The sequence below is a fragment of the Ovis aries genome, chromosome 12, assembly GCF_016772045.2.
Source record: "Ovis aries strain OAR_USU_Benz2616 breed Rambouillet chromosome 12, ARS-UI_Ramb_v3.0, whole genome shotgun sequence".
NCBI lineage: Eukaryota > Metazoa > Chordata > Mammalia > Artiodactyla > Bovidae > Ovis > Ovis aries.
In genome coordinates, this window is record NC_056065.1 from 20,483,558 (window position 1) to 20,509,702 (window position 26,145).

The 26,145-nt window shown below is 37.6% G+C and overlaps 1 protein-coding gene across 5 annotated transcripts in view; it reads left to right on the forward strand.

Annotated features, from left to right (window-relative positions):
* SPATA17 (spermatogenesis associated 17) overlaps positions 1-26,145 on the forward strand; it is a 248,621-nt gene that overhangs the window by 133,426 nt on the left and 89,050 nt on the right. For all 5 annotated transcript variants that reach the window (XM_012187039.4, XM_012187041.5, XM_060396033.1 and 2 more), the window contains exons 7-8: positions 13,029-13,232; positions 17,931-18,079. In XM_012187039.4, the coding sequence (XP_012042429.1) occupies positions 13,029-13,232; positions 17,931-18,079 (353 nt within the window). The remainder of the gene's footprint in view (positions 1-13,028; positions 13,233-17,930; positions 18,080-26,145) is intronic.

Here is a 26,145-nt window from a genome sequence, read left to right on the forward strand (position 1 = left end):
CTTAAGTTCCAGACCTACTCTGATGACAACACATTAGACCTTTCAACCTGAATGCTTTGTGGGAAGCTCAGTCCTAATGTCTGCCAAACAGAGGTGAATATTCCCACATAACTGCTCTTCTTGCTAATTCTCTGCCCGGGTTCTAAAGGCAAGATTTTCCCGCAACTCTACACTCCCTTATATTCTTCTTGATTAACCTGTTATCCATGTTTTTTTTTTTGCCTCTGTTTCCATAAAATGCTCTCTGTCCATGTCACTCTTCTGTTCCCACCAGTCTCTGTTCTTCCCTCTGGGTAAGCAAACTTCACCTCCTTCTCAGACTTCTGGTCTTATGTCACTTAAGCAGATTAACATGGCTTGCTGGTCTGCTCGGAGCCAGGTATTGAAAAACGTAATGAGTCAGGGTTCTCAACTCTTCTTCAAAACCAAAAGTAAACGAATACCTGGACATGTGCTTCAAAGATTTCAATTGAATTGGTCTAGGGTAGGGCTTGGACATTCGTATTTTTCAAACTCTCCAAATGAATTTGACATTTAGCCAGAGCTGAGAACTACAAACTTAAGTATGCAAATGCCAAGAAAATGGATGTTGTTCTTTATGGAGCTTAAATTCTAATAGGTGGGGAGACAGACATTCAAGAACAAATAGTCATATATGTGTAAAATTAAAAGTGATAAGTGCCATGAAGAAAATGAACAGGGAACTTTGAGAGAAAGGATATAGTAGGACAATGTGTGTGAAAGCACAGGTCTTTCCAAAGGAGTAATATTTAATGTGAATTTTTAAGGATGAGTATAGTTTGGCCAGGCAAGTAAGCAGGTAAGAAAAAATACATTTTTGATGAATTTGAGTCATGGAAGAGCCTGGCATGCTTTGAGGAAATAAAAGCAAGCCAGTGTGGATGGCATGTGATGAGGGATGGGAAGAGTGGCTGAAATGAGGTTGGAACTGAAAAAAAGGACTTTGTTAAGACTTTGTTAGGTTTTCTTAGGTGCATTGAAAAGCCATATATAACATTTTAGAGACAAAAACAATTTCTAAATTTGTAATTTTACTCTGCTTTCCCTGTAGAGGGTAACAGGGGTTCAAAACAGAGCAGATGGAGGGAGACTAAATATAAGTTTGAAGTTAGATAAGGGTGGTGGCCACGGATATTAATAGAAGTTTACAGATTGGATATATATTTTGAAAGAAGAATTAATAGAATTTGTTGGTGGAGTGGCTATAAGCAATGAGGGAAGATCACTCATCATCAAGGATGTTTCTCAGGTTTTCGCCTTAAGATATTGAGAGCTGATGATGCCATTTACCTTTTTTTTTTTTTCTAATAGGCTTTGTTTTAGGGCAGTTTTAGGCTTGCAGCAAAATCAAGCAGAAGGATTTTCATGTTCCTCATGGCTCTACACATTTCTTTACCTACTTTTGCCTTTTCTGGGTGTTTTATACAAACACAATATACAATATGTGGTATTGCATGGAACTTCCTTTATTTTTCATTTTTCATAACATTTTGGAGATTCTTCCATGTGACAGCATATATCGGTATTTCATTTCTTTTTATTATTGAGTGGATAACTACATTCTGTTAATTTATTAACCTATTGATAAATATTTGGATTACATCCAGTTTTTGGCATCTATGAATAATGCTACTATAAACATTTGCATGCAAGTCTTTGTGTGGACATATATTTTCATATCCCTTGTGTGGATTCCCAGGAATGGGATTGTTGTATTACATGTGAAGCGCGTATTCAACTTTTTAAAAATAGGCGTTTTTTTTTTTTTTTTGAGCAATGTTATGTTCATAGCAAATTTGAGCCAGAAGTTGCCGTATAAAATCAGTCCTCCATATCCTCAGAATCTGCATCTGTAGATTCAACCAACCATGAATTCAAGTCTCAAACTGCCTGAAAGTTCATAAAAAGCAAAACTTGAATTTTGTGCACAGGCAACTGTTTACATAGCATTTACATTGTGTTAGGCATTGTAAGTACTGTAGAGATGATTTGACATATGAGTGTGTATGTGTGCAGCTTATATGCAAATACTCCACCATTTTATATAACGTATCAGAGCATTCTTGCACTTTGATATCTGCAGGATTGGGGAGACAGATCTTGGAACCAATCCTCTAAGGACACCAAGGGATGACTGTACTCTCTACCCCCTCCCACATCAGTTCAATTCAGTCGCTCCGACTCTTTGCGACCCCATGGACTGCAGCACTCCAGGCCTCCCTGTCCATCACCAACCCCCGGAGCCTACTCAGACTCATGTCCATAGAGTTGGTGATGCCATCCAACCATCTCATCCTCTGTCATCCCCTTCTCCTCCGGCCTTCAATCTTTCCCAGCATCAGGGTCTTTTCCAGTGAGTCAATTCTTCTCATCAGGTGGCCAAAGTATTGGAGTTTCAGCTTCAGCATCAGTCCTTCCAGTGAATATTCAGGACTGATTTCCTTTAGGATGGATTGGTTGAATATCCTTGCAGTCCAAGGGACTCTCAAGAGTCTTCTCCAACAACACACTTGAAAAGTGTCAATTATTCCGCACTCAGCTTTTTTTTATAGTCCAACTCTCACATCCATACTTGACCACTGGAAAAACCATAGCTTTGATTAGATGGACCTTTGTTGGTAAAGTAATGTCTCTGCTTTTTAATATGCTCTCTAGGTTGATCATAGCTTTTCTTCCAAGGAGCAAGCTTCTTTTAATACCATGGCTGCAGTCACCACCTGCAGTGATTTTGGAACCCAAGAAAGTAAAGTCTCTCACTGCTTCATTTCCCCATCTATCTGCCATGAAGTGATGGGCCCGGATGCCATGATATTCGTTTTTTGAATGCTGAGCTTTAAGCCAACTTTTTCACTCTCCGCTTTCACTGTCATGAGCCTCTTTAGTTCCTCTTCACTTTCTGCCATAAGGGTGCTGTCACATCGTTATCACCCAAACTCCATAATGAGGGCTCACTCTGTGTTGCGTATTCTACTCCACGCTCATCTTGCCAAGTGTGGTTTTTGAGGAAAAACTGGATGTACTTCTTATCTTTGCTCCTCTGTTAAGTGAGATGTTTATCCGCTCTGCTTTTTATAAGATTTTGTAATCTTTGATTTTATTGAAATGTGAATATGATACACCCACCTAGGTGTAGGGTTTTGAGGGTTTTTTTGGTTCATTTTGTTTGGCATTTATCCTGCTTAGTGGTCTCTGAGCTTCTTGGATATGTGATTTGGTGTCTGACATTAATATGGGAGAAATCCTCAGTCATTGTTTCTTCAAATAATTCGTCTGTTCCTTTCTTTCCTTCCTTTTTTCTTCTTTTGCTTTTTGAAGTTTCTCCTGAAATGTGCTCTAGGTCAGAAATCTTTCCTCAGCCTTGCCTAGTCGACAAATAAATCCATCAAGGCATTCTTCATCTCTGTTATAATGTTTTTGCTCACTGGCATTTCTTTTTGATTCCTACTTAGAATTTCCCTATCTCTGCCAGCATTGCCCATCTGTTCCTGCATACTGCCTACTGTGTGTTCAGTCCCTTCACTTATTAATCACAATTGTTTGAAATTCCTGGTCTGAAAATTCCAATATCCTTGCCATGTTAGAGTCTGGTTTTGATGCTTGCTCTGTCTCTTTAAACTGTGTTTTTTTTGCCTCTGTTCCCACCGGGTCTGTTTCTGTAGGCTTTGTGTGCCAGAAGGTCCTGCTTCATACTTCCCCCTCAGGTTGCTTTCTAAAGGAGAATGCAAAAATCAAGAGATTCCCATTCGATGTAGAATTAAGTGCAATCTTGCAGCCTTCTGGAATTTGGTTCTGATTTATCTTCACAGGCTCGTTTCTGACTATGGTTTCCTGCATAAATTGGCCAAAGTAATGTTCATTGAACATGTCCCCTATGTTTTTTCCGTGTCTTTATTGTTACCATTCCCTCAGCCTGGACTACCTTTTTTCCTTTTATTATTGTGAAAATTCTACTCATCTTTAGAACAAATTCAGATCCTCTTTCCATAGGGTTTTCTATATGATACATACCTTTACCATAACCTTCGGTGTATACTTCTTATACAAGTTATTAGAGGATACTTACCACAGGCTGGTTATGTTGTTATCAGTAACAAAATTGTTTTCCTAATCCCTCCCACCTCCTCCACCCAAGAACAGCTTGATGGGAGTGATCACTTTTTATTCATCTCTGTACCCACCCGAGATCCAGCAAAGTGTTTCTATTTTTTTTATTGTATTGTATTGTATTTTATATATTTTTTAATTTTTATTTTTACTTTATTTTACTTTACAGTACTGTATTGGTTTTGCCATACATTGACATGAATCCACCACAGGTAAAGTTAGTGGATGCTCAATATTTATTGAACTGAATTAATATGTAGAAAATGTTTTCTTATTAAAATTTCTTCATTTAAATCAACATTTCATGAGAATATTTTAACATATGATAATAATGACTAGGGTATCCTAATGATTCATAAAAACCATTTGTTAACTAATAAAGCCAGCTATACCTGGGATTTGCATTTAACATGGCATGACCCCTCTTTCTTTTGACTGAAGACATTTAAACATTTTATTTCTTCATAGAGTGAAAGATGAGAAAAAGCATTTGTAGTCAGTAAAATTTTTTAAAAAAAATATTGCCTTGAATAAGTAAGAACGATTCCAAATCAGGGATTCTCTGTGAATCCCTAATGTTTCCCTGAAATTGTTATTCCTTCCGCAGTGCTGTATTGAGGGTTAACATGACTACTGTCTGTATCTGAGAAACGACCATGTTTCCTTTTCGTTCTCAGCAAGAGTAATTGAATGTAGAATATCTTACTAAATGCTGGCCTGTGACATTGTTAACACTCTTGACTATCTCTTAATGGCAGAGCAATTGTTTGCTGAGTGGGAGTTTTATAAATCCCCTGGCACTAGTATGTCCCGATAATTATGATGAAGTGCATTGGTCAGCGTTGATTCAGTAGTCCCTACCCCGGCAGATATTTCATTCACAGTTCCCTGGCCCACTTCGACTTTTCCAGTTATTAGAGACCTTTGCTACTCTTCTGTGTGCTTGCCTAGCGTTATTTTTTAAAATCATATTTTATAGAAACTTAGAACCCACACAAATTTTAGACAGTCCTCCATTTAGAACAGCTCATCTCTCATGGTATTCACAGAATCTAACTAATGGGGCAAGAAAATACTTTTAAGATCTTTTTTTAAATTGAAGTATAATAAAATTTACAATGTTTTGTTAGTACCAAGTGTACAGCAAAGTGATTGGTTATACATATGTATATTATATATATTCTTTTTCAGATACTTCTCCATTATAGGTTATTACAAGATATTGAGGAGAACTACATTCAGTATTTTACAATAAACAATAAAGGAAAAGAATCTGAAAAAGAATATACATATGTATGTATAACTGAACCACTTTATATTTGAAACTAACACAGCATTGCATATCAACTATACTTCAATAAAAAAAAATTTTTTTTAATTGAGTATACTGTGCTATAAGGTAGCTCCTTATTATTTGCCTATTTTATATATAGTATTGTATATATGAAAAATACTTTTAAATTTTGTTTCTTTTTATGGCAGTCAGTGGCTCCTGTTTGCTATGTAATTATCATTTGCAGAAGTAAAAGTTAAATACTCCCACCTACCCTGTAGAGTACTTCATTCCTGGAATAAGCAGTTACTTTGAAGGAAATGGCAACCCACTCCAGTATTCTTGCCTGGAGAATTCCACGGATGGAGGAGGCTGGCAGGCTATAGTTCATGGGGTTGCAAAGAGTCAGATACGACTGAGCGATTTCACTCACTTTTGAAATCATGAGAAATCATTGTTTCTCATCTGATAAAATCTGAAATTGAAGCACTAGTATCTGTGCTATGGGAATTATAGGTGTATGTGGTCTGGTTTAAAATTCTTTTTATTTTTCAGAAACTGGTTTTAAAAGTAAACCTCAATAACAAGGAGAAGAGAAAAAAATTAGACTATGGCTTCCTCCAGGCAATTACAAAATAAAGGTCAGCGTATGAGTGGAAAATGACCATAAAAACATTCTTCATGAAATACAGCAGTAGATGTGCCAAATATAACAACTATATCCGTTTGCTTTCAAATCAATTGCATTTTTAAAGTACTTTCCCTTAGAATACTTTGGTGTGAGGATAGAAACTGAGGAGAGCCAACTGATAGATTGTTAAAAATATGGAATGGTTCAAAATATTAATGTAATGCTAAGGGTGACTGGGTAACAAATGGTACATTTGCTCGTTGTTCAACCTGACATAATTAATATTCCAGGTCATGCTTAAGTTCCCATGATGGAGGGTCTGAAGGGGGAAATTCAAGAAAAATATATATCTATTATATAACTCATTGCCTTTTTTTCCTTTCCTTTTGACGAGTCAGAATCATAGCCTTAAAAAAAAAAAAAAATCAGCGCTTTCACACCTCATTTGCCGTATTCACCACTGGGCCACCAGTCAGCAGCCAGGCCTGATCCACGGAGGTCAGTAAGAAGCTATTAGCAGCGTCCTCTCCTGAGATTTCTTGGGTCTTATTGAGTTGAATGTTAGCATGACAGTACTGCAAATAACTCAGTTGTAGGCTTCTTTTTTTTTTTCAAACAGTTAGCACAGATTTCCCCATAGTGTTGGTCACTCTAGAAAATTATTGCTGAAAATGAAGTCCCCAAAGCAAGCTTGGCAGTAGCCCTTCTAAGTTGTGAAAAATGTGAAAACGAAAAAATATGTCATAGTCCCTGAGGATTAACTTTTTACTTATTACTGTGACTCATAGTAATAATTTTTTTAAAAATCCACAACAAACCCTTAGTTACAAAGTGGCTTGCAAATTAATGAAATATAGCCGTTGAGACAGTAGTTAAGGCTGTTTTATTTACTTAAAGAAAATAATAATTAAATGAATACTGTATTAATATAAATAGGGTATCTGCTTGCTATAGGATTGGGGGGGTGGACCATTTTCATTGACAAAAGTTAGGCAAATGTATTAAATTAATTTCTAAAATACTGACACCTTGAAGATTTTAAATGATACGTTTTCCATTCAATTAAAATATATTTTTCATCTATATATGATTGAAATTGCAAAAAGAATACACATGAGGAGGTCTCCATATAGGTTGCAAAATATAATTTAAGAAAGCTATCATGTCTACCGATCTATTTGCATTTCCCATCTAGCCTATGTATACATGTGCATGCAAATGTGAAGGAGATCAAAGATTTCTAATGGGGTAAAGTTAACAGTGGGTTGCTGTTATTCAGGTAGATAGATTTTTTAAATGATAAATTATAATCTAGTTACATTGTATGCATTTTTCCATTTTAATCTGTAAGATTATGGAAATGATAAGCTAACAGACTTCAGTTAATCAGATCATCACAAAACAGAATTCTATTTTCTTGTATGTCTTTCATAAACTATGAAGATTTAATTCTGCTTTATGTCAGACTAGTCTTTTAGTCTATTTAGTCTTTTTATACTATTATATCAAATATAATAGTATAATATTTATTATTTCTCACTACAATTGCTATATAGTCTCATCTTAGAAAATCACCCAAAAAATCATATTAAAATTACCATCAACTTGAAAGTTACTATCTACTGAAAGCTACTTTGAATATGTGTGTGTATAGATTTTCTTATATTAGCATCATTAAAAATATCTGCTTATGCGTCCACCTTGTTCTGTATTTAGTATTATAGTAAGAATATGTTAACATGTCATAAAAAATGGCTTATACAATGCCTATAATGTTTTCAATACTTTCTTTCTTGTATGAATTAATAGGGGAAAATTCTCTAAGAAGAGTCAATTCAAAACATTTTTAAAATAGGTAAATATACTTACATTAACTTTTCCTTAGCATAGGAAAAATTGAGTTGGAGGTGACTCAATAGGTGCAGAATAATTTGGTTCTAGATCACAGTGCATTCAAAAGCAAAGTGAAACCTAAGTGTTAAGCAAAGTGAAAGGATATAATCTAAAACTTTAAAAGAAGTCAGTAAGATTTTGAAATAAAGTCAAATTTTACTAAGATATTTATGTGGCTTGGGAAAGTAAAAGTAAAATAGACTTCATGGGCCTTTCTGAACAGTGCATTGTTTTTCTCTATAAGCATTTAGCATTCATTTTTTGAGTGTCAAGCACTTTGGTAGGCCCTCAGTTCAGTTCAGTTCAGTCCAGTCCAGTCACTCAGTCGTGTCTGACTCTTTGCAACCCCATGAATTGCAGCACGCCAGGCCTCCCTGTCCATCACCAACTCCTGGAGTTCACTCAAACTCATCCATCGAGTCGGTAATGCCATCCAGCCATCTCATCCTCTGTTGTCCCCTTCTCCTCCTGCCCCCAATCCCTCCCAGCATCAGAGTCTTTTCCAATGAGTCAACTCTTCGCATGAGGTGGCCAAAGTACTGGACTTTCAGCTTTAGCAGCATTCCTTCCAAAGAACACCCAGGGCTGATCTCCTTCAGAATGGACTGGTTGGATCTCCTTGCAGTCCAAGGGATTCTCAAGAGTCTTCTCCAACACCACAGTTCAAAAGCATCATTCTTCGGTGCTCAGCCTTCTTCACAGTCCAACTCTCACATCCATACATGACCACTGGAAAAACCATAGCCTTGACTAGATGGACCTTTGTTGGCAAAGCAATGTCTCTGCTTTTGAACATCCTATCTAGGTTGGTCATAACTTTTCTTCCAAGGAGTAAGCGTCTTTTAATTTCATGGCTGCAGTCACCATCTGCAGTGATTTTGGAGCCCCCCAAAATAAACTCTGACACTGTTTCCCCATCTATTTCCCATGAAGTGATGGGACAAAATGCCATGATCTTCACTTTCTGAATGTTGATTTTAAAGCCAACTTTTTCAAGTCGCTCAGTCGTGTCCAACTCTTTGAGACCCCATGAATCGCAGCATGCCAGGCCTCCCTGTCCATCACCACCTCCCGGAGTTCACCCAAATTCATGTGTATCGAATCGGTGATGCCATCCAGCCATCTCATCCTCTGTTGTCCCCTTCTCCTCCTGCCCCCAATCCCTCCCAGCATCTGGAGAAGCAAAAATACCTAAAACAGAGTCCGTGTGCTCCAGCTGCTTGCTTAGGGAAGACCAACACACACAAAGATAATTATGAAACGATGTGATAGGCACTATGATAGACTTATCCCCAAGCAATTAAGGAAGCATTGGGGATAGGACTTGAAATCTAGTCTGAGTTGATACTCACGTTGTTGTTTGTCACCAAGTCATGTCCAACTCTTTGCAACCCAATGGACTGCAGCATGCCAGGCTTCTCTGTCCTTCACCATCTCACAGAGTTTGCCCGAGTTCATGTACCACTCCTTGGCTCTCTCTCTGTCCTTTTCTGAATACACTGGCTGATACCTTGACAAATCAATCTGTGGGAAATTATCATGGCTTGATAATTCTGTTCCTGTGGTATTAGTTAGTCAGCTCAGTCATATATGACTCTTTGCGACCCCATGGACTGCAACACGCCAGGGTTTTCCATCCATCACCAACTCCCGGAGCTTGCTCAAACTCATGTCCATCAAGTCAGTGATGCCATATAACCGTCTCATCCTCTGTCGTCCCCTTCTCCTCCTGCCTTTAATCTTTCCCAGCATCATAGTCTTTTCCAATGAGTCAGTTCTTTGTATCGGGTGGCCAAAGTATTGGAGTTTCAGCTTTAGCATCATTCTTTCTAAAGAACACCCAGGGCTGATCTCCTTTAGAATGGATTGGTTGGATTTCCTTGCAGTCCAAGGGACTCTCAAGAGTCTTCTCCAACACTACAGTTCAAAATTAGATAGAGGGTAATATGGGCTTCGGCATCCCTGGTGGCTTAGATGATAAAGCCTCTGCCTGCAATGTGGGAGACCCGGGTTCTGTTCCTGGGTGGGGGAGATTCCCTGGAGAAGGAAATGGCAATCCACTCCAGCACTCTTGCCTGGAAAATCCCATGGACGGAGGAGCCTGATAGGCTACAGTCCATGGGGTCGTAAAGAGCTTCAGACTTTATTTTGGGGGGCTCTAAAATCACTGCAGATGGTGATTGCAGGCATGAAATTAAAGGACGCTTACTCCTTGGAAGGAAAGTTATGACCAACCTAGATAGGATGTTCAAAAGCAGAGACATTACTTTGCCAACAAAGGTCCATCTAATCAAGGCTATGGTTTTCCAGTAGTCATGTATGGATGTGAGAGTTGGTCTATGAAGAAAGCTGAGCAGCAAAGAATTGATGCTTTTGAACTGTGGTGTTGGAGAAGACTCTTGAGAGTCCCTTGGACTGCAAGGAGATCCAACCAATCCATTCTAAAGGAGATCAGCCCTGGGATTTCTTTGGAAGGACTGATGCTAAAGCTGAAACTCCAGGACTTTGGCCACCTCGTGCGAAGAGTTGACTCATTGGAAAAGACTCTGATGCTGGGAGGGATTGGGGGCAGGAGGAGAAGGGGACGACCGAGGATGAGATGGCTGGATGGCATCACTAACTCGATGGACATGAGTTTGAGTGAACTCCAGGAGTTGGTGATGGACAGGGATTCATGGTGTTACAAAGAGTCGGACACGACTGAATCCCTGAACTTGAACTTGAACTTGAATGTGGGCTTTCCAGGTGGCACTAGTGGTAAATCAACTTCATGTTTATTCAGGAAATTCAGGTTCAATCCTTGGGTCAGGAAGATCCCCTGGAGTCAAAAATGGCAACCCACTCCAGTATTCTTGCCTGGAAATCTCCATGGACAGAGAGCCTGGTGGGCTATAGTCCATGGGTTCACCTGGCATGGCTATAGTCCATGTGGACACAACTGAACACACACACGAAGAGGTTAATACTTACTGAGGAGTTAGCCTGGAAATATAAAATATGAAAGAAAATATATTTTATCTCATGAAATAGATCTTCCCTGATAGCTCAGTTGGTATATTTTATCTTATGAATAGGTTTTCCCTGATAGCTCAGCTGGTAAAGAATCCACCTGTAATGCAGGAGACCCTAGTTCAGTTCCTGGGTTGGGAAGATCCCCTGGAAAAGGGATAGGCTACCCACTCCAGTGGGCTTCCCTGGTGGCTAAGAGGTTAAAGCATCTGCCTGCAATGTGGGGGACCTGGGTTGGGGAGCTGGGTTCGAGACCTGGGTTCGATCCTTGGGTCAGGAAGATCCCCTGGAGAGGGAAATGGCAACCCATTCCAGTATTCTTGCCTGGAGAATCCCATGGATGGAGAAGCCTGGTGGGCTACAGTCCATGGGATCGCAAAGAGTCGGACACGACTGAGCGACTTCACTTTCACTTCACCCACTCCAGTATTCTTGGGCTTCCCTTGTGGCTCAGCTGGTAAAGAATCCGCCTGCAATGTGGGAGACCTGGGTTCAATCCCTGGGTTAGGAAGATCCCCTGGAGAAGGGAAAGGCAACCACTCCATAGTCCATGGGTTCGCCTAGCATGGCTATAGTCCGTGTGGACACAGCTGAACACACACACAGACACAGAGGTTAATACTTACTGAGGAATTAGACTGGAAATATAAAATAAAATATATTTTATCTTATGAAATACAAAAATATCCTATTCCCCAGGATAGCTCTTCAAAGGCAACTACTGTAGTTAATCATAATACTTTAGAGTTGCTTATTCTAAAGAGGTAAATATAACAACTAGAAATATTTATGAATCTGATAGTGGCATAAGAGAAAAGCACATTTTTAGGAAAAACAGGCTAAATGGATACATTCTTTATATTGAATGTCTACAGAACAACCAAACAAGTCATTCTGTCCTTTAAAATATAGGTTTTCTTCATGAATATGCATTTGTATGTACGAAAGGAGTAAAAACTGTAGTTCTATATGGTTTGTGTATTCAAACATCATTGAATTTTCAGAAAATGGACTACAAACTTGAATTTAACCTTTATTCCATGTACATCTATGGAACCACTATTGCATAACAGGAACTGTATTAAATAAGTCTTGACTATTTTGATGCATAGTGTGACAAGGCCAGTCATAAAACAACAAGGGCAATGTTACATTATAGAACCACATGGATACAACTCATTAAATAAAGGATGCATACATACCAGCTGATCCACTTTATTGTACAGCAGAAACTAACGCAATATTGTAAAGCAATTATATTCCAATAATGAAAAAGTATAGGCTGTTATTTGAATGATTATATACATAAACACACACACATATATATACACACATATGTACATGCACATGTATTTTATATACATATATACCATTTAGATTATTATTTTAAAGAACTTAAAATGACTACCATTAGTTAGATTGTATAATGAATAATCATTCAAATAATCAAATATTTATTAAGTTCATACTTTGTACCTGAAACTGGTTCAAACATTATATATTTGAGTTTGTGTGTGAATCTATGACTTCTAGAGATGGTTAAATATACATATACACAGTTAATGGTTAGAAAACAACATGAATGCCTTAAGGTCCTTCTGTTATTTTTTTCTCAGGTACAATTATGTCAAATAAGTCATGTGTGGCAGAAACTATAGCTCAGTTGTTCTTAGTGTATTTAGTTTTCAACCATGAATGGTTCCAAAACTGTTGGCCTGGAGACAAAGGGTCTTTTGTAATCTCCTTAGACAAATTAGACTTCCCTGTGGTTCAGAGGGTGAAGAATCTGCCTGCAATGCAAGAGACCTGGGTTTGATCCCTAGGTCAGGAAGATCCCCTGGAAATGGACTGGCAATCCACTCCAGTATTCTTGCCTGGAGAATCCCATGGACAGAGAAGCATGGCGGGGTCGCAACAAGTCCCACACTGAGCAACTGAGCTACTGAGTGACTAACACTTCTTTCTTTCACTTAGATGAATCTGAAATCCACCTCTTATATAGTTTAAAATAGTCAAATTTGTCTGGGACAACTTTATCTTCCCTTTATTTTATGTGAAAATTAAAGATAAAACCAAAATGATGTGGTTCTGCTTTAGATTCCAGGAATATATAATTCACCGTTCAGAAAAGATCCTGACCCTTGGGAACTGAGGCTGCAGAAGGCGAAGCCTCTAACACACCGTCTCCCTGAAGTGAAGCGGGAGCACTCCGTCTGCCTTAGCGACTGGCTCGCTTGCACCAGCGCCCGGTCCTTTCCTCGGTCTGGAATTCTGCCCCCTATTGACAGGAAACGCTGTCAGGTACGCATTAATCTTACATCAAAATTGTCCCAGTGATTGTATTCTGTTTTTTTTTTTTAAGTTATTGTGTTTTGTTTTGTCTTTGTAAATAGAAACAGAAATTATTCTTTACTGAATCTTTCTTTTTTTTTTTGGCCATGACGTGCAGCTTGTGGGATCTTATTCCCTGATCAGGGATTGAACCTGGGCCCTTGGCAGTGATAGCACTGAGTCCCAGACTGCCAGATAATCCCCAAATCTAATTTTCAATAATAAAAATGAAGTGCATTTTAAATATATACCAAACAAATATTCAAATGTTTCCTTGGTACTGAATTTTATTGTTCTGACTATGAAAATAACACATAGAATTTGGGGCTAGGATGTATCTTTTTTATGTAACAATATTGTGGTAATGGCATTTGTTATAACCTGTTGTTGCTAGAAAAATCTTATATATTATCAGCCTGTCATCTGGTGGTTCTTGTACATGTTGTGTGTACCAAGTTGCTTCAGTTGTGGCCGGCTCTATGCAACCCTATGGACTGGAACCTGCCAAACTCCTCTGTCCATGGGTTTCTCTAGGCAAGAACACTGGAGTGGGTTGCCATGCTGTCCTCCAGGGGATGTTCCTGACCCAGGAATCAAATCCATGTCTCCCGCCTCTTCTACGTTCCAGGTGGATTCTTTACTGCTGAGCCACCGGGGAAGCCTGATGGTTCGTGTAATCATATACAGTTATCAACCTAATTTGGATGGGAGTCACTGAAAAAGTGTAACTTGGAGAATTAGATGGGGGGGGCCCAAAAATGTGAAATTCAAGCAAAGACAAAAAAAAATCTTCACTATGGATTAGGATATAGCAGGATCAATCCATGACTTTCTTGGGCTAAAGGGTGGAGTGGGGTGAGTTTTGATGATTGTCACTGTCCTGAAAATCCCAGAGAACAACACTTCTGTTGCTGTTCCCCGCCTCCACCCCTATTTAAACTGGACTAGACAACTGCCTCCAGGAAGCATCCTCCAGGAAGCATCCACGCGGAAATAGACTGACTTTGGTTCATGCAGCCAGGCTTCCAGAACTGCTACCGACTAGCTTCACACACAGACTTGCCCCTGTGTATCTATTGCTGTATAACAAGTTGCTCCAAAGTCTGATGGCATCAACCAACACACATTTCTTTTCTCAGTTTCTGTGGGTCAGCGTTGCAGGTAGAGGTTGGGTGAGTGCCTCTGACTGAAGACCTCTCATGAAGCTGCAGTCAAGGTGTCAGCTGGGGCTGTAATTTTGTATCAGAGCTCCGCAGTGGGTGGAAGGAGAGGAGGGTGGGGAGATCCGCTACCAAGGTCACTCCCATGGTTGTTGTTTTCCTCTCTGTCTCTCCTTGTTCAGTCTCTATAGTGCTCCCTTCCCTCGATCCCTCGAGATCACAGGTGGGGCTGGAAGTGCCCATCTTCTGATCACTTAGTCTCTCTGGTGACTGGTCTCATCTGGAGGCGGAGAGACTTAGGGGCTCTAGCCTAAGTCATCTTATTAGCATAAACTTAGGTGTAATCTTGCCACGAGCAGCAAAAGATTCTCCTGTCATTGGGAAATTGCAAAGATTTTAAGAACTCTATGCTAGGAACCAGGGACAAAGACCAAATATTTCTTACTGTACCGCAGTGGTATATATATGAAGATATATATGTATACATTTACATAATGTAATAAAATATGTATGCATTTACATAAAGATATACATTCATATATATGGAATACACATCTGTATGGAAGATTTATTTTATATGTGTATGTACATACACATATACATATATAGGTGTGCACATAATCATATGTGCACATAATCATAGAATACATTTATCTAACATACAACAAAATAATTACCCCTGCTAGTAATTTCCTTTCCCTTTCCTTCTTTCCCCATCTCCTTCCTTCTTACCCCTGATTCTCTGCCCCATCCCCATCATACATTCTTTTCCTTTTTTTCCTGCTTTCTCTTATTTTCCTTTTACTTTCTTTCTTCACTCATCTTCTCTTCCCACCTTCTCTCTTATCATCTTTGACTTCTTCTTACTCCCTTCCTTTCTTACTACCCCCCCTTATTTCCTGTCCTATTTTCACAGGATGGGAAACCAATTTCCTGTACTTACCTATAATAAAAATGTACACGCGTGACTGGGGGACATATGAGATTATATATGCTACAGTCCAAATAATAATATTTACACTCTGACAGTCTGTCTGTACTTGTGAGGTGAATTTCTTAGATGTGTGAGACAATAATAAGTTAAATTTTTCCCTATTATTTAAGCTTTGAGAAAAGTTTATGCATATAAGATGAGTATAAGTAATGTGAGTTATTAAAAATACAGAAGACTTTATTTGACTTATAACTGGACTCACATCCTCAAATATTGGAGAGTTATAGCTAAGAGCCCAAGAAGACTTGTAGGTTCAGGTTGAGTCCTGAATGGTCTACACATTCTAGGAATCAGTATCTGAAAACGAGTACAATGAGAAGAGCTGACGTTTGAAGTTTTGTCTGAAATTTGGGATGCCATCTCACTCCAGGTATGATTCGCACAAGTGATCCCTTGAGGTCTAAAAGAGCCTGTCAACAAAAACACAAGTCAGTGGAAGCCTTGGCACAAGAGACCCTTGACAGTAGCTGTCAAGTTTGCTAACCAGGAAAGTATTCTATTAAGCTCAAAGGCAAGGTATTAATCGTCTAAGATATAAATGTATGAACCAGGCACCAAAACACATAGAAAGATGGACATTATTAAGGACTGTGGTCCTGAAGATTCTAGTGAATGAGAAAAGAAGAATGGGTCTATTTTTATTCTAAATTTTGCTGCTTAAGTAAAATTTCTCCTCTTTCAGTTCCTAATCTTGTCAGGAAGAGCAAGTTCCAGAACAAGTAGTGGAATAGGCCTACAAATGGGTATACATTGTACTGATACATCAACAAAGGTCAGAAGGCAAGATTTGACCACCAAGAAGACTTTACTCCTTGTGAACACCAGTTCCTTCAAAGTCATAGCCTTGGCTTTTTGCTTGTATATTAGATGCTACCATTGTTCAAAATCCTTTTCAAACTTCTCTCCAAACTAGGAGTAGTAAAATAATAATAATTAGGCTAGGATTACAGTTTTAGTGTATTTATTATTAATATGTTCTAAGTACAATGCTGAGTGTTATGTATATGGTCTTGCATTATCTCAAGAGCAATTTTGTGAGATAGTTATTATTCCATCTCAACATTTGAAGAGAAAGGGTCTAGAGAAGTAATTTGCCCCTGAGAGCACAACCAAATATTGTTCGAATCACAACCAAATATAGTTCAAATCACAGCACAACCAAATACTGTTCAAATCACACATTTGTCAGGTGGAGGATTAAAAATCTAAACAATACCCTTATTTGAGTTCTTAATTGTGAACTTGTCATCATGTTACTGTATCTTTAAAAACTAAAGTTCCAATAAAAATCCATTAACTACTTTCAAATATAGCAATCCTCCTGTCCAGCTGTGAAAAGTACTAGATGATACTTATTTGCCATTTGTGTTATTTACGGTCCATGACTTTTATGGTAACTGGTTCCTATTATTGGTTTCTATTAATGTAAAACATAAGTGAACATAAATGAGGCGTGAATCATTTCTTTTTATTAGCCCCACAGTCTTCACTCAGTGCTTGCAGTAACTCCAGCTGTGTCTTGTTAGTGATAACCTATTTAAAGAAGAGATCTTTAAGGATAAGGGATATGATTAGAAATCTTAGTCCATTTTATATCACTTCTGCACAACAATGGTAGCAAAAACAAAATGTAATTGATTGCACAATCTTGACATGCTTCTGTTTTGTAGTATGTTTCATATGATACTAACTAGACAACCAGTAGCTTCTAGTAACTACTGTAAGTAACTGCTAATTTAAAGGTGCAGTATGCTATAAACCACTTCATACCATTGCAGCTCAAGGACTTTGCTATATATTTGTCCCATTAAATGATAAATCACAAATATTTTATTTGTGACTAAATAAAATTATTTAAGGTTATTTTAAGAGGGTACATAACCACTTTCCATGCATCTATGAAGATAATTTCCTTCATTATCCAGTGAAATTATTCATATTTCTGATGCTTCTAAAATTAGATCCAACAGAACAATTATTAAGCAATAAAATTTAGAATTTTATATAAAAACACTTAAAATGCTTTAAAATATGGCCCTTCCTTATTTGGAGGGAGGCCACCAAATGTAAGATTTTGTATTCACCTAAAAACTTCATTAAAAAAAAAACACAAAACTTGCCATCCTTTTCTATCTGTTTGAAAGCTGGGCCCAAGAATCTTTCCTAGTATTTTTGCTTACTCAAAAAGGGAGTGAATTCTTTTTAAATTATAAGAAATGGGCTTTTAAAAATTAGAAAACAAAGCAAACTTTTATAACTGCAAGTTAACTAATTCTTGTATGAAAACTTGTAAGTAGAGGAAATTCCGCCTAATTTCAAACATTTTTAATATGATCACTTGAACTTGTCTGAACGTTTCTTGAGGATGTGATGCCCTTCCCTCATGTGTTTTCTAATTCAGACAAGAAGTGCTTGTTTAAGAATAATTTGGTAAATGCTACTTGCTTTTCTTTGTAGATATTCAGTAGGCTTGATCATAAATCATAAAATATTTACGTCCTCCTGTCTTGTCAGGGACCATTCCGCGACATCTCAGAAGTTTTGGAACAGCGCTACAAGCCTCTGGAACCGACACTGCGGGTGGCAGAACCCATCGATGGGCTAACCGAGGCCAGAGCACAGCTCCAGAAGCAGGAATGGGCGCGAAACGTGAATGACAATATGTAAGTCCTTAGCTTAAGAAAAGTAACTGTACCATATTTGGTCCCTTAAGTTTTTAAAAATATTTTCTATTTGCTAACATTTTATTTGTGTTAAGAGGTGAAACCACCCCGACCTATTCAGAGACATCCAGTTTTTGATATATAAGTGTTTTAGATAAGGTTGGTATTGATGATGATGTTAATTTTATACACATACATATTACACAAGTACGTATATATTACTCAGAGGAAAAAAGAAAAGATTGAATGGCATTTTAAGGGGATAAGTTATCACTTTCCATATATCTGTAAAGATAATTTCCTTTATTATCCAGTGAAACTATTCATATTTCTGATGCTTCTAAAATTAGATCCAACAGAACAAAAACATTTTTCTTAAAGTGAACTAAATTTTATTTTGATACATTGATATGAAACTGTCATTTTAATAAGTCAGGTGCATTGTAAGTGTTTAGTTTCCTTATATTGAGGAAGATGATTGAGAAAGATAAAGGGCGATCTAAGAGCATATGCAATTTTAAATGATTATATTAGTATCATTGATTTGTGTCTCAATTCATACATCTTTCTCCAAAGTACTTCCTCACACTTCAGGCATTTGTCATCAGTAGTTATAGGGAATTTATAAAAAGACAATTTAAATCTATTATTCTATAAAGTATCTTGAAATTATCTTTGTAATATCTTATAATAATAATTTACCATTATATATAATAAATAATAAAAGGCAATTATTATACTATTGTAATTTAAATTATTTTAATTATTATAACTTAATATAATGTATTATAAATAATTACATAAGTTAACTACATAATACATACTGCACTTATTTATATAATATGTACTAATCATTTTACATGTTATATAATAATTTATATAATAATAATTCCAAAATATATTACTAAGTATGCTTTGACTTATAAAGAAACTAGAATTGCCTCTTATCCAGCACAGTGGATTTTGGATAGTTTTGTCAGTCAGAAAGAATATATAATATGCTTTATTTTAATCATGCATTTCTGAAGAGACTCTTGAAAACTAAATAATTTTGAATAAACTCATATGAATGATAAAATTGGCAAACATCTCAAGTAATTTTCATAAAGTTTTTCATTTTATAGTGATTACTTGAAGTGAGATATAAGCTGTAGAGCATTCAGCAGATTCTTTCAATAATTGATTATTACCCAACATATAATGAATAAAAAAATAATAAACACTTTTCCCACAATTATTTTGGGGTGGTAGATTTCTTTTAGCAAAGAGATTATAGAACATTAATGCTCCTCAGACTCGTCCAAGCAAAATATGCAATTTAGTGATGAATATCTAGTTATATTATTCAGAATTATTTTCTATTTTCAGTGATGCCAAGGTTTATGAAATAACATTAACTTCTCAAACAAATAACTGACCACACATATTGTTTTAGTTGCTAAGTCATGTTTGGCTCTTTGTGACCCTATAAACCATAGCCTGCCAGGCTCCTCTGTCCATGGGATTTCCCAGACAAGAATACTGGAGTGGGTTGCCATTTCCTTCTCCAGGGGATCTTCTAAACCTAGGGATCAGACTGATGTCTCCTGCGTCTCCTGCGTTGTCAGGCAGATTCTTTACCACTGAGCCACCTGGGAAACCCAACCATACTGATATTTCTACAGAAATCAATGTATATCAAACATATTGCAGTGTCCTTTCTTAGTATTTTCCTTGATAAACCTAGAAAGAGCAGATAACAATGCCATCCTGAAAGAAAGGTGCTCAGCTTGTACTTTCTGTGGAATGCTTGTAAACATTTTCAACCTCTGTAGTGTTGCTAGTGACCATTTACTCTGAAACTTCCAGATTGAAAAGTGCTTTTAGGATAACCAACCAATCAGGGACAAACTAAGTTGGGAATATTAAAGAAATTACTTATCGATTTGAAGTTAACATATTTTAAGCAAAAAGCCTTAGTAATGGGTTTTAACAACCAGCCTATGAATAGTCCACTTTTTCAGAGAACTTCAGTATTCTTGCTTGGAAAATTCTAAGCACAAGGAACCTGGAGGGAGGAGCCTAGTGGGCTACAGTACATGGGGTTGCAAAGAGTCAGACAGGACTGAGCACGCAAACTTCAGCTTCAGAGAGCTGAAACTATTGTTTTGTAGCTTCTTTTGAAACCATTTTGGTTTCCACATTCTGCATAACTTAATTGTATCTTGTGAGGCAAAAGAAATGTTAGAAATTTAGGTTTTAAGTCTTTAAGATAATAATTCTGTGATAGAAATTAGGCCAAAAGTCTACTTTTATCACAGAGATGCATAGCTTTTTTTTTAATGCAGAGAATCCTTCCTCGCCCCCTGCCCCCTGCCACATTACCAATTTCATCTGTAAGAGTGGTGCCTTTGTCATCCAAGACCTTAACTGGGAACCCTCTATCCAAACTGGGAAAATGGAACTTTCCATTTCCAATCTTAGGGATTCAAAAAGTTGCATTATATCAGAAGACTTGATATATTTAACTGTTGTTTCATTTTCATATCATTGTGAAAATTGCACTGTGGTGAAAGTAGAAAGATAGGTTTTGGGACTAGATCTGTATGAGCTCAAATCTTGACTCCATTACACAACAGTAGTATATAATCTTGGGTAAGTAACTTAGCCAGTCTGAGCCTCTATTTCCCTGTCTGTAAAATGGGGAGACAAATGTTATCTTTAAACATTGTAATGAGGATTGAATGAGATAACAAGCATGCCAAGAACACATGAGAGACTTAATAGAAGACAATTATCATCATGTTTTGTGTCTACTCCAAGCCTAATAGTTTTGTGCCTAAGACATCAAACTATATGGATAGGAAATCACAGATTGCATTGATAGGCTGGATCTCATCTACTTGCCCTACGAACCGGAAGTTAAGGAGGACCACAAGCAGAGCTCTTCATCGATCAGTCATAGAAGATTTCTCATTAAGCTTCTAGTTTGCTAGGGCTGCCATAACAAACTACTATACACTAGATGGCTTAAACAACAGAAATTTACTGTATCACAGTTCTGGAGGCCAAAGTCCTGGATCCAGTTCTCAGCAGGGGTGATTTCTTCTGTCCCAGTCTCTTCCTTAGCTTTTGGTGATGGCTGGTAATCTTTGGTGATCCTTGGCTTGTATCAGTAGAAAGAGCACCCCAATCTCTCCCACCTCCTTCACATAAGTGTTCTTCCTATGTATGTGTCTGTCCATATTTCCCCTTTTTGTAAGGACACCAGTCATACTGAATTAAGGGCCCTCCCAACTCCAGTATGATCTCATCTTATAAAACCCCAAAGACTATTTTCAACTAAGGTCACATTCTTTAATATATTCTTTAAAATAAACATGGAAAGTGGGACAATAATATTGTACATATAGAGTATGGAGGGGTTTTTTTGGAAGTCATTTAAAAACTTTATTTGTTCTTATTACTAAACAAACTCTATTTTTCTCATGCCTTCTAGAAGATTATGATATGCCTTATTCATGTATCTATTTTTATGAAGCCAAGAAATTAAATAAGAATTAGTAAATAATTGCTCAGATAGCATAAGACATGTAAAGGAGTATTTATTGATCCAACAAATGTTTGCATATCAGGAATAGTTCTAGGCTCTCGGAGTATATCACTGAATTAAATAAACCAAGTCTCTACTCTCATGAAACTTCTGTGCTTATAGCTTTAAACTGAACTGGAAAACCTAATGAAGTTCTAAAGAAGTAAGCACTTGAAAATAGTCAAGCATATGTTAAAGACAGAAAGTGCCATGATAGTTTTTAAAATGTAGAATTTACTCATCCTCTGATAATCTAGGAAGGTGTTCTTCACAGAAAAGGAACTGACTGGGTTCTTTGTAAAGAAATGGTTAAAATTTTGACAGAGAAAAGACGAGAAAGCAGATAAAAAGTAGGTTGATGGTATGGGAAAAAATGAGAAGACCAATTTGACAGAAACTCATTTTTTAAAATTAATTTATTTTAATCAAAGGATAGTTACTTTACAATATCGTGGTGGTTTTTTTGCCATACATCGACATGTATACCCATGGCTGATTCATGACAGGAACTCATTTTTATGTGGGAGGCATAGTAAGGAAAATTTTAGGAGGCTTTAGGGCCAAGGATTTGAGGGTTTATCCGTAGATAATAGAGAACTATTTAAGGCTTCTGAGTAAGAGGATGTTATGAAAATAATATGAATTTATTGACTGTGAGACAGATGTATTTGAGAAGAAATATGCTGGAGGGAAGGAAGCCCACTGGGATAATACTGCAGTTCTGGTGAGAGGTAGAACCAAGGTGAAGGCAGGATTCTACAGTCAACTCTTTCTCTTTACTTCCTTCTCCTTTCTGTACATAATCTCTCTGAGTGATTGCTTCCATTTAAGAGACTTCAACTATAACCATGTGACCATGGTTTCCACCCTCAAGTCTCAAAAATCTTTCTCCTACCTTCCTTATTTATATTTTCAACTGCCATCTTCGTTTGCATCTCCTCCAGGTATCCCAAACTCAGTAGACCCCACGTTGGCCTGCTTCTTCTTGTCTTGAGAGTGTATTGCAGCACCACCTCTCTACCCAAGTAGAGACTTGTGAGTTACCTTGTTACCCCTCTCCAGAATTCTATTGGTTCCCAAATCCTATCTGTTTTACCTTTTATGTATCTCTCAAATCCAGCCCCTCTTTTCCTTTCCACTATTGATTTGGTTTAGGACTTGTAGTTTCTTTTTTAAATGCTATAAATCCCATCTGGTCTGCCCATTCAGTGCATCTACCACAACCACACTAGGGAAAATTCAGCAAGGTATTATTCCCCGAAATGCTCTTTTGTGGCTTTTTTTTTTTTTTAATCAACTCCAGGATAAATCTTAATTCTTTTTTGCAAGACTCAAAGCCCTTCAGGATCGGATCTAGGCTTATTTCTCTAGCTAATCTGCCACCACATTCTCGAAGAAACTCTCTGTCCAGAGCTATTGGGCTGTTACCATTCATCTTTATATCCATGCCCTCTTCTGTTTCCATGAAGAGGTTTCCTACCTCCCTTGGTTTACTAAGTCCGTTCAAATACACTTAAAATCATAAGAAAGAATTGTTTATTTACTTTTTAAAAAGTGCAGGGACTTGTCTGGTGGTACAATGATAAGAATCCACTTTCCAATGAACGGGGCATGGGTTCGATCCCTGATCAGGGATCAAACTACTGAGCCCGTGGACCACAACTAGAGAGCCCTCGTGAAAGATCCCACATGCCATAGCAAAGATCCTGCATGCTGCAACCAAAACCCAATGCAGCCAAAAATAATACATAAATAAATATTTTTTAAAATAATAAAAAGAGTGGAAAGAGCAATGCATATTTGACTTAGGGTTTTTCGCAGAGCATTTAAAGGATTATTTTCAGTTGTAAAATGGGACCATGCAAGTTACCTAGATGAAGTAGGGAAAGAAGTCATTATTAAGAGATGGAAGAAATGGAAGGCCACAGCACTGGAGCAGTGTTTAGTTTACCCACTAAGACAGCAGAGGTGGAATGGAGTGGTCATGAATCAGGTGATATAGGCTGATACCAACTTCACTAAAGACTTATGAGTGGTGCGAAGGTCCTTGACCACCTCATGCAAAGAGTTGACTCATTGGAAAAGACTCTGATGCTGGGAGGGATTGGAGGCAGGAGGAGAAGAGGGCAACAAAGGATGAGATGGCTGGATGGCATCACTGACTCGATGGACGTGAGTCTGAGTGAACTCTGGGAGTTGGTGATGGACAGGGAGGCCTGGTATGCTATGATTCATGGGGTCACAAAGAGTTGGGCATGACTGAGCAGCTGAACTGAACTGAAAGTCCTATATGTTAATACCTTCTATTAATTGTAAATATCCTGGCTTAATACAGGAGACTGTAATTATGCAGACTACAGCTATATCCAACATGGAGTGGAGTTAAGACATTGCAGTGGAAGTTGGTGCCAGTCTCTGCTCTGGTAGACAGAATATTGACCTCATATAGAGACCACATCCTAATCCCAGGAACCTGTGAATATGCTACCTATGATATAGGGGACTGTGGATGTGATTCAGGATTTAAAGCTGGAGAGATTATCCTGGATTATCCAGAGGGCCCAGTGTCATCACAAAGGTTCTCAAAAGTAGAGATTTGACTATGAGAAAGATCAGAGTGAGGCAATGTGAGATGGATAAGTCATCTTTGCTAGCTTTGAAGATGGAGGAAGAGACCACCACCAAGAGATGCTGGTGGCCTCTAAAAGCTGGGGAAGGTGAAGACATGGCCTCTCCCCTAGAGCCTCCAGAAAGGATGCAGCGCTCCCATGCCTTGCCTTGAGTTTTAGTTAGACCCACCCGAGACATCTGGCCTCCAGAGATTTCAGATGATAAATTTATACTCTTAAAGCCACTCAGTCTGTGATGGTGACTTCTTACAGCAGAAGCACAAAACTAATACAAGTGTCGTTCAAATCAAGGAGGTAGCTTGCTAGATCAGACTTTGGTGTTTAGATTAATTACAAACCTGAGCTAAATTTGAGGGAAATCCTTAGATCCCCAAGGATCCAAGTTTCTTCTGCAGACACTTAGAGGATTAAAGAAAGATATGACTGTGGCTTGAGTTTTCCTATGAAGAGAAGTTCAAGATTTAATCATAGTGTAAGGATAATATATATATTGGGCTTTCCTGATGGCTTAGATGATAAAGAATCTACCTGCATTGCAGGAGGACTGAGTTCAATCCCTAGATCAGGAAGATCCCCTGGAGAAGGGAATAGCTACTCAATTATTCATCTATCTATCTATCTATCTATCTATCTATATTTTTGGCCACATCATGTTAGATCTTAGTTCCCTGACTAGGATTGAACTCAGGCCCTTGACAGTGAAAGCTCAGAGTCCTAACCACTGGACCACCAAGGAATTCCCAGAATATTATATTTTAAACTTGTGTAGCCTTTCATAAGAGCCTGAGTACAGACAGTCCAGTGAAAAATAAAAGGTATCAATTTTCTGATAATTTTTGTAGAAGAGGCAAAACTTTACTTCTGTCCACTTAGGATCTTCAATGGGGCCCAAGAATTTAATTGGCATAAAGCAGATTAAAAGGAGAAAAGCATACAGATTTATTTAATAGAAGTGTTACAATAGCCTTCATAAAGAAAATGAACACCCAAAGAAGTGGCAAACCTTATGTCCTTTCATATTGAGTTGAGCAATGAGAAGTAATTGTGAAAAATAGCAAAAATATATGGGCAGTCCAAAGGAACATAAAAGTTATTTAACAAGGTCTGTTTGTACAGAATTCTCTACACTATGACCTCACATGTCTGGTGATAGGAATGTTTCTTTCCTCTTGATTTAGGAAAGGCATCTTTTACGTGGGAATGTAATCTGGTTTTAGGGGAAAAAAAGAAAGTAAGTTCGCTTTTCTTGTACCAATTGTTTTTAAGCGGTTTTAGTTCAAAATAATCCTCAGCCAAAGTGGCCTATTTTGGGGTGGCATATTTTGCTACCTTCATTATTCAGAGTAGGTGAACAGTAGTGAACTAAACTTTTTTTTTTTAAGGACATTTAAAAACCATGGTGTATACATAGATGAGATATGGCTGTATTATTTATCACTAACACTGAGGATAAGAAAATTTAACGCATCTCAAAACTTTTTTGACTTGTGATTTTGCAACACTTTAGCCTTTTACAATTTGCATACTTTCTGAACTGTTATTGTATTATGATAAATAGGGATTATCATACATTTTCAGATAATGTTTTCTTAACAATTCAACTTTTATTTGTAACTCTTCCATTTATTTTAATTACTAGCACAGTGTGCAACATTTATTAATCAGTAGAGCCTTTTTAAGTTAAAATACTAAATTAGCTAACCCCATTAACACAGAATACTCCAAACAAGCAGCAATAGGAGAGGTAGTTACTGTGCAAATCGTATTATACATGCGGGTGCTCTAGGGCACGGTTAAGCGTGATTACCCTCTTTTGATCCAGTATTTCTCTGCCTCTCCCAGCTAATTTCCAGTGGAAATTTACA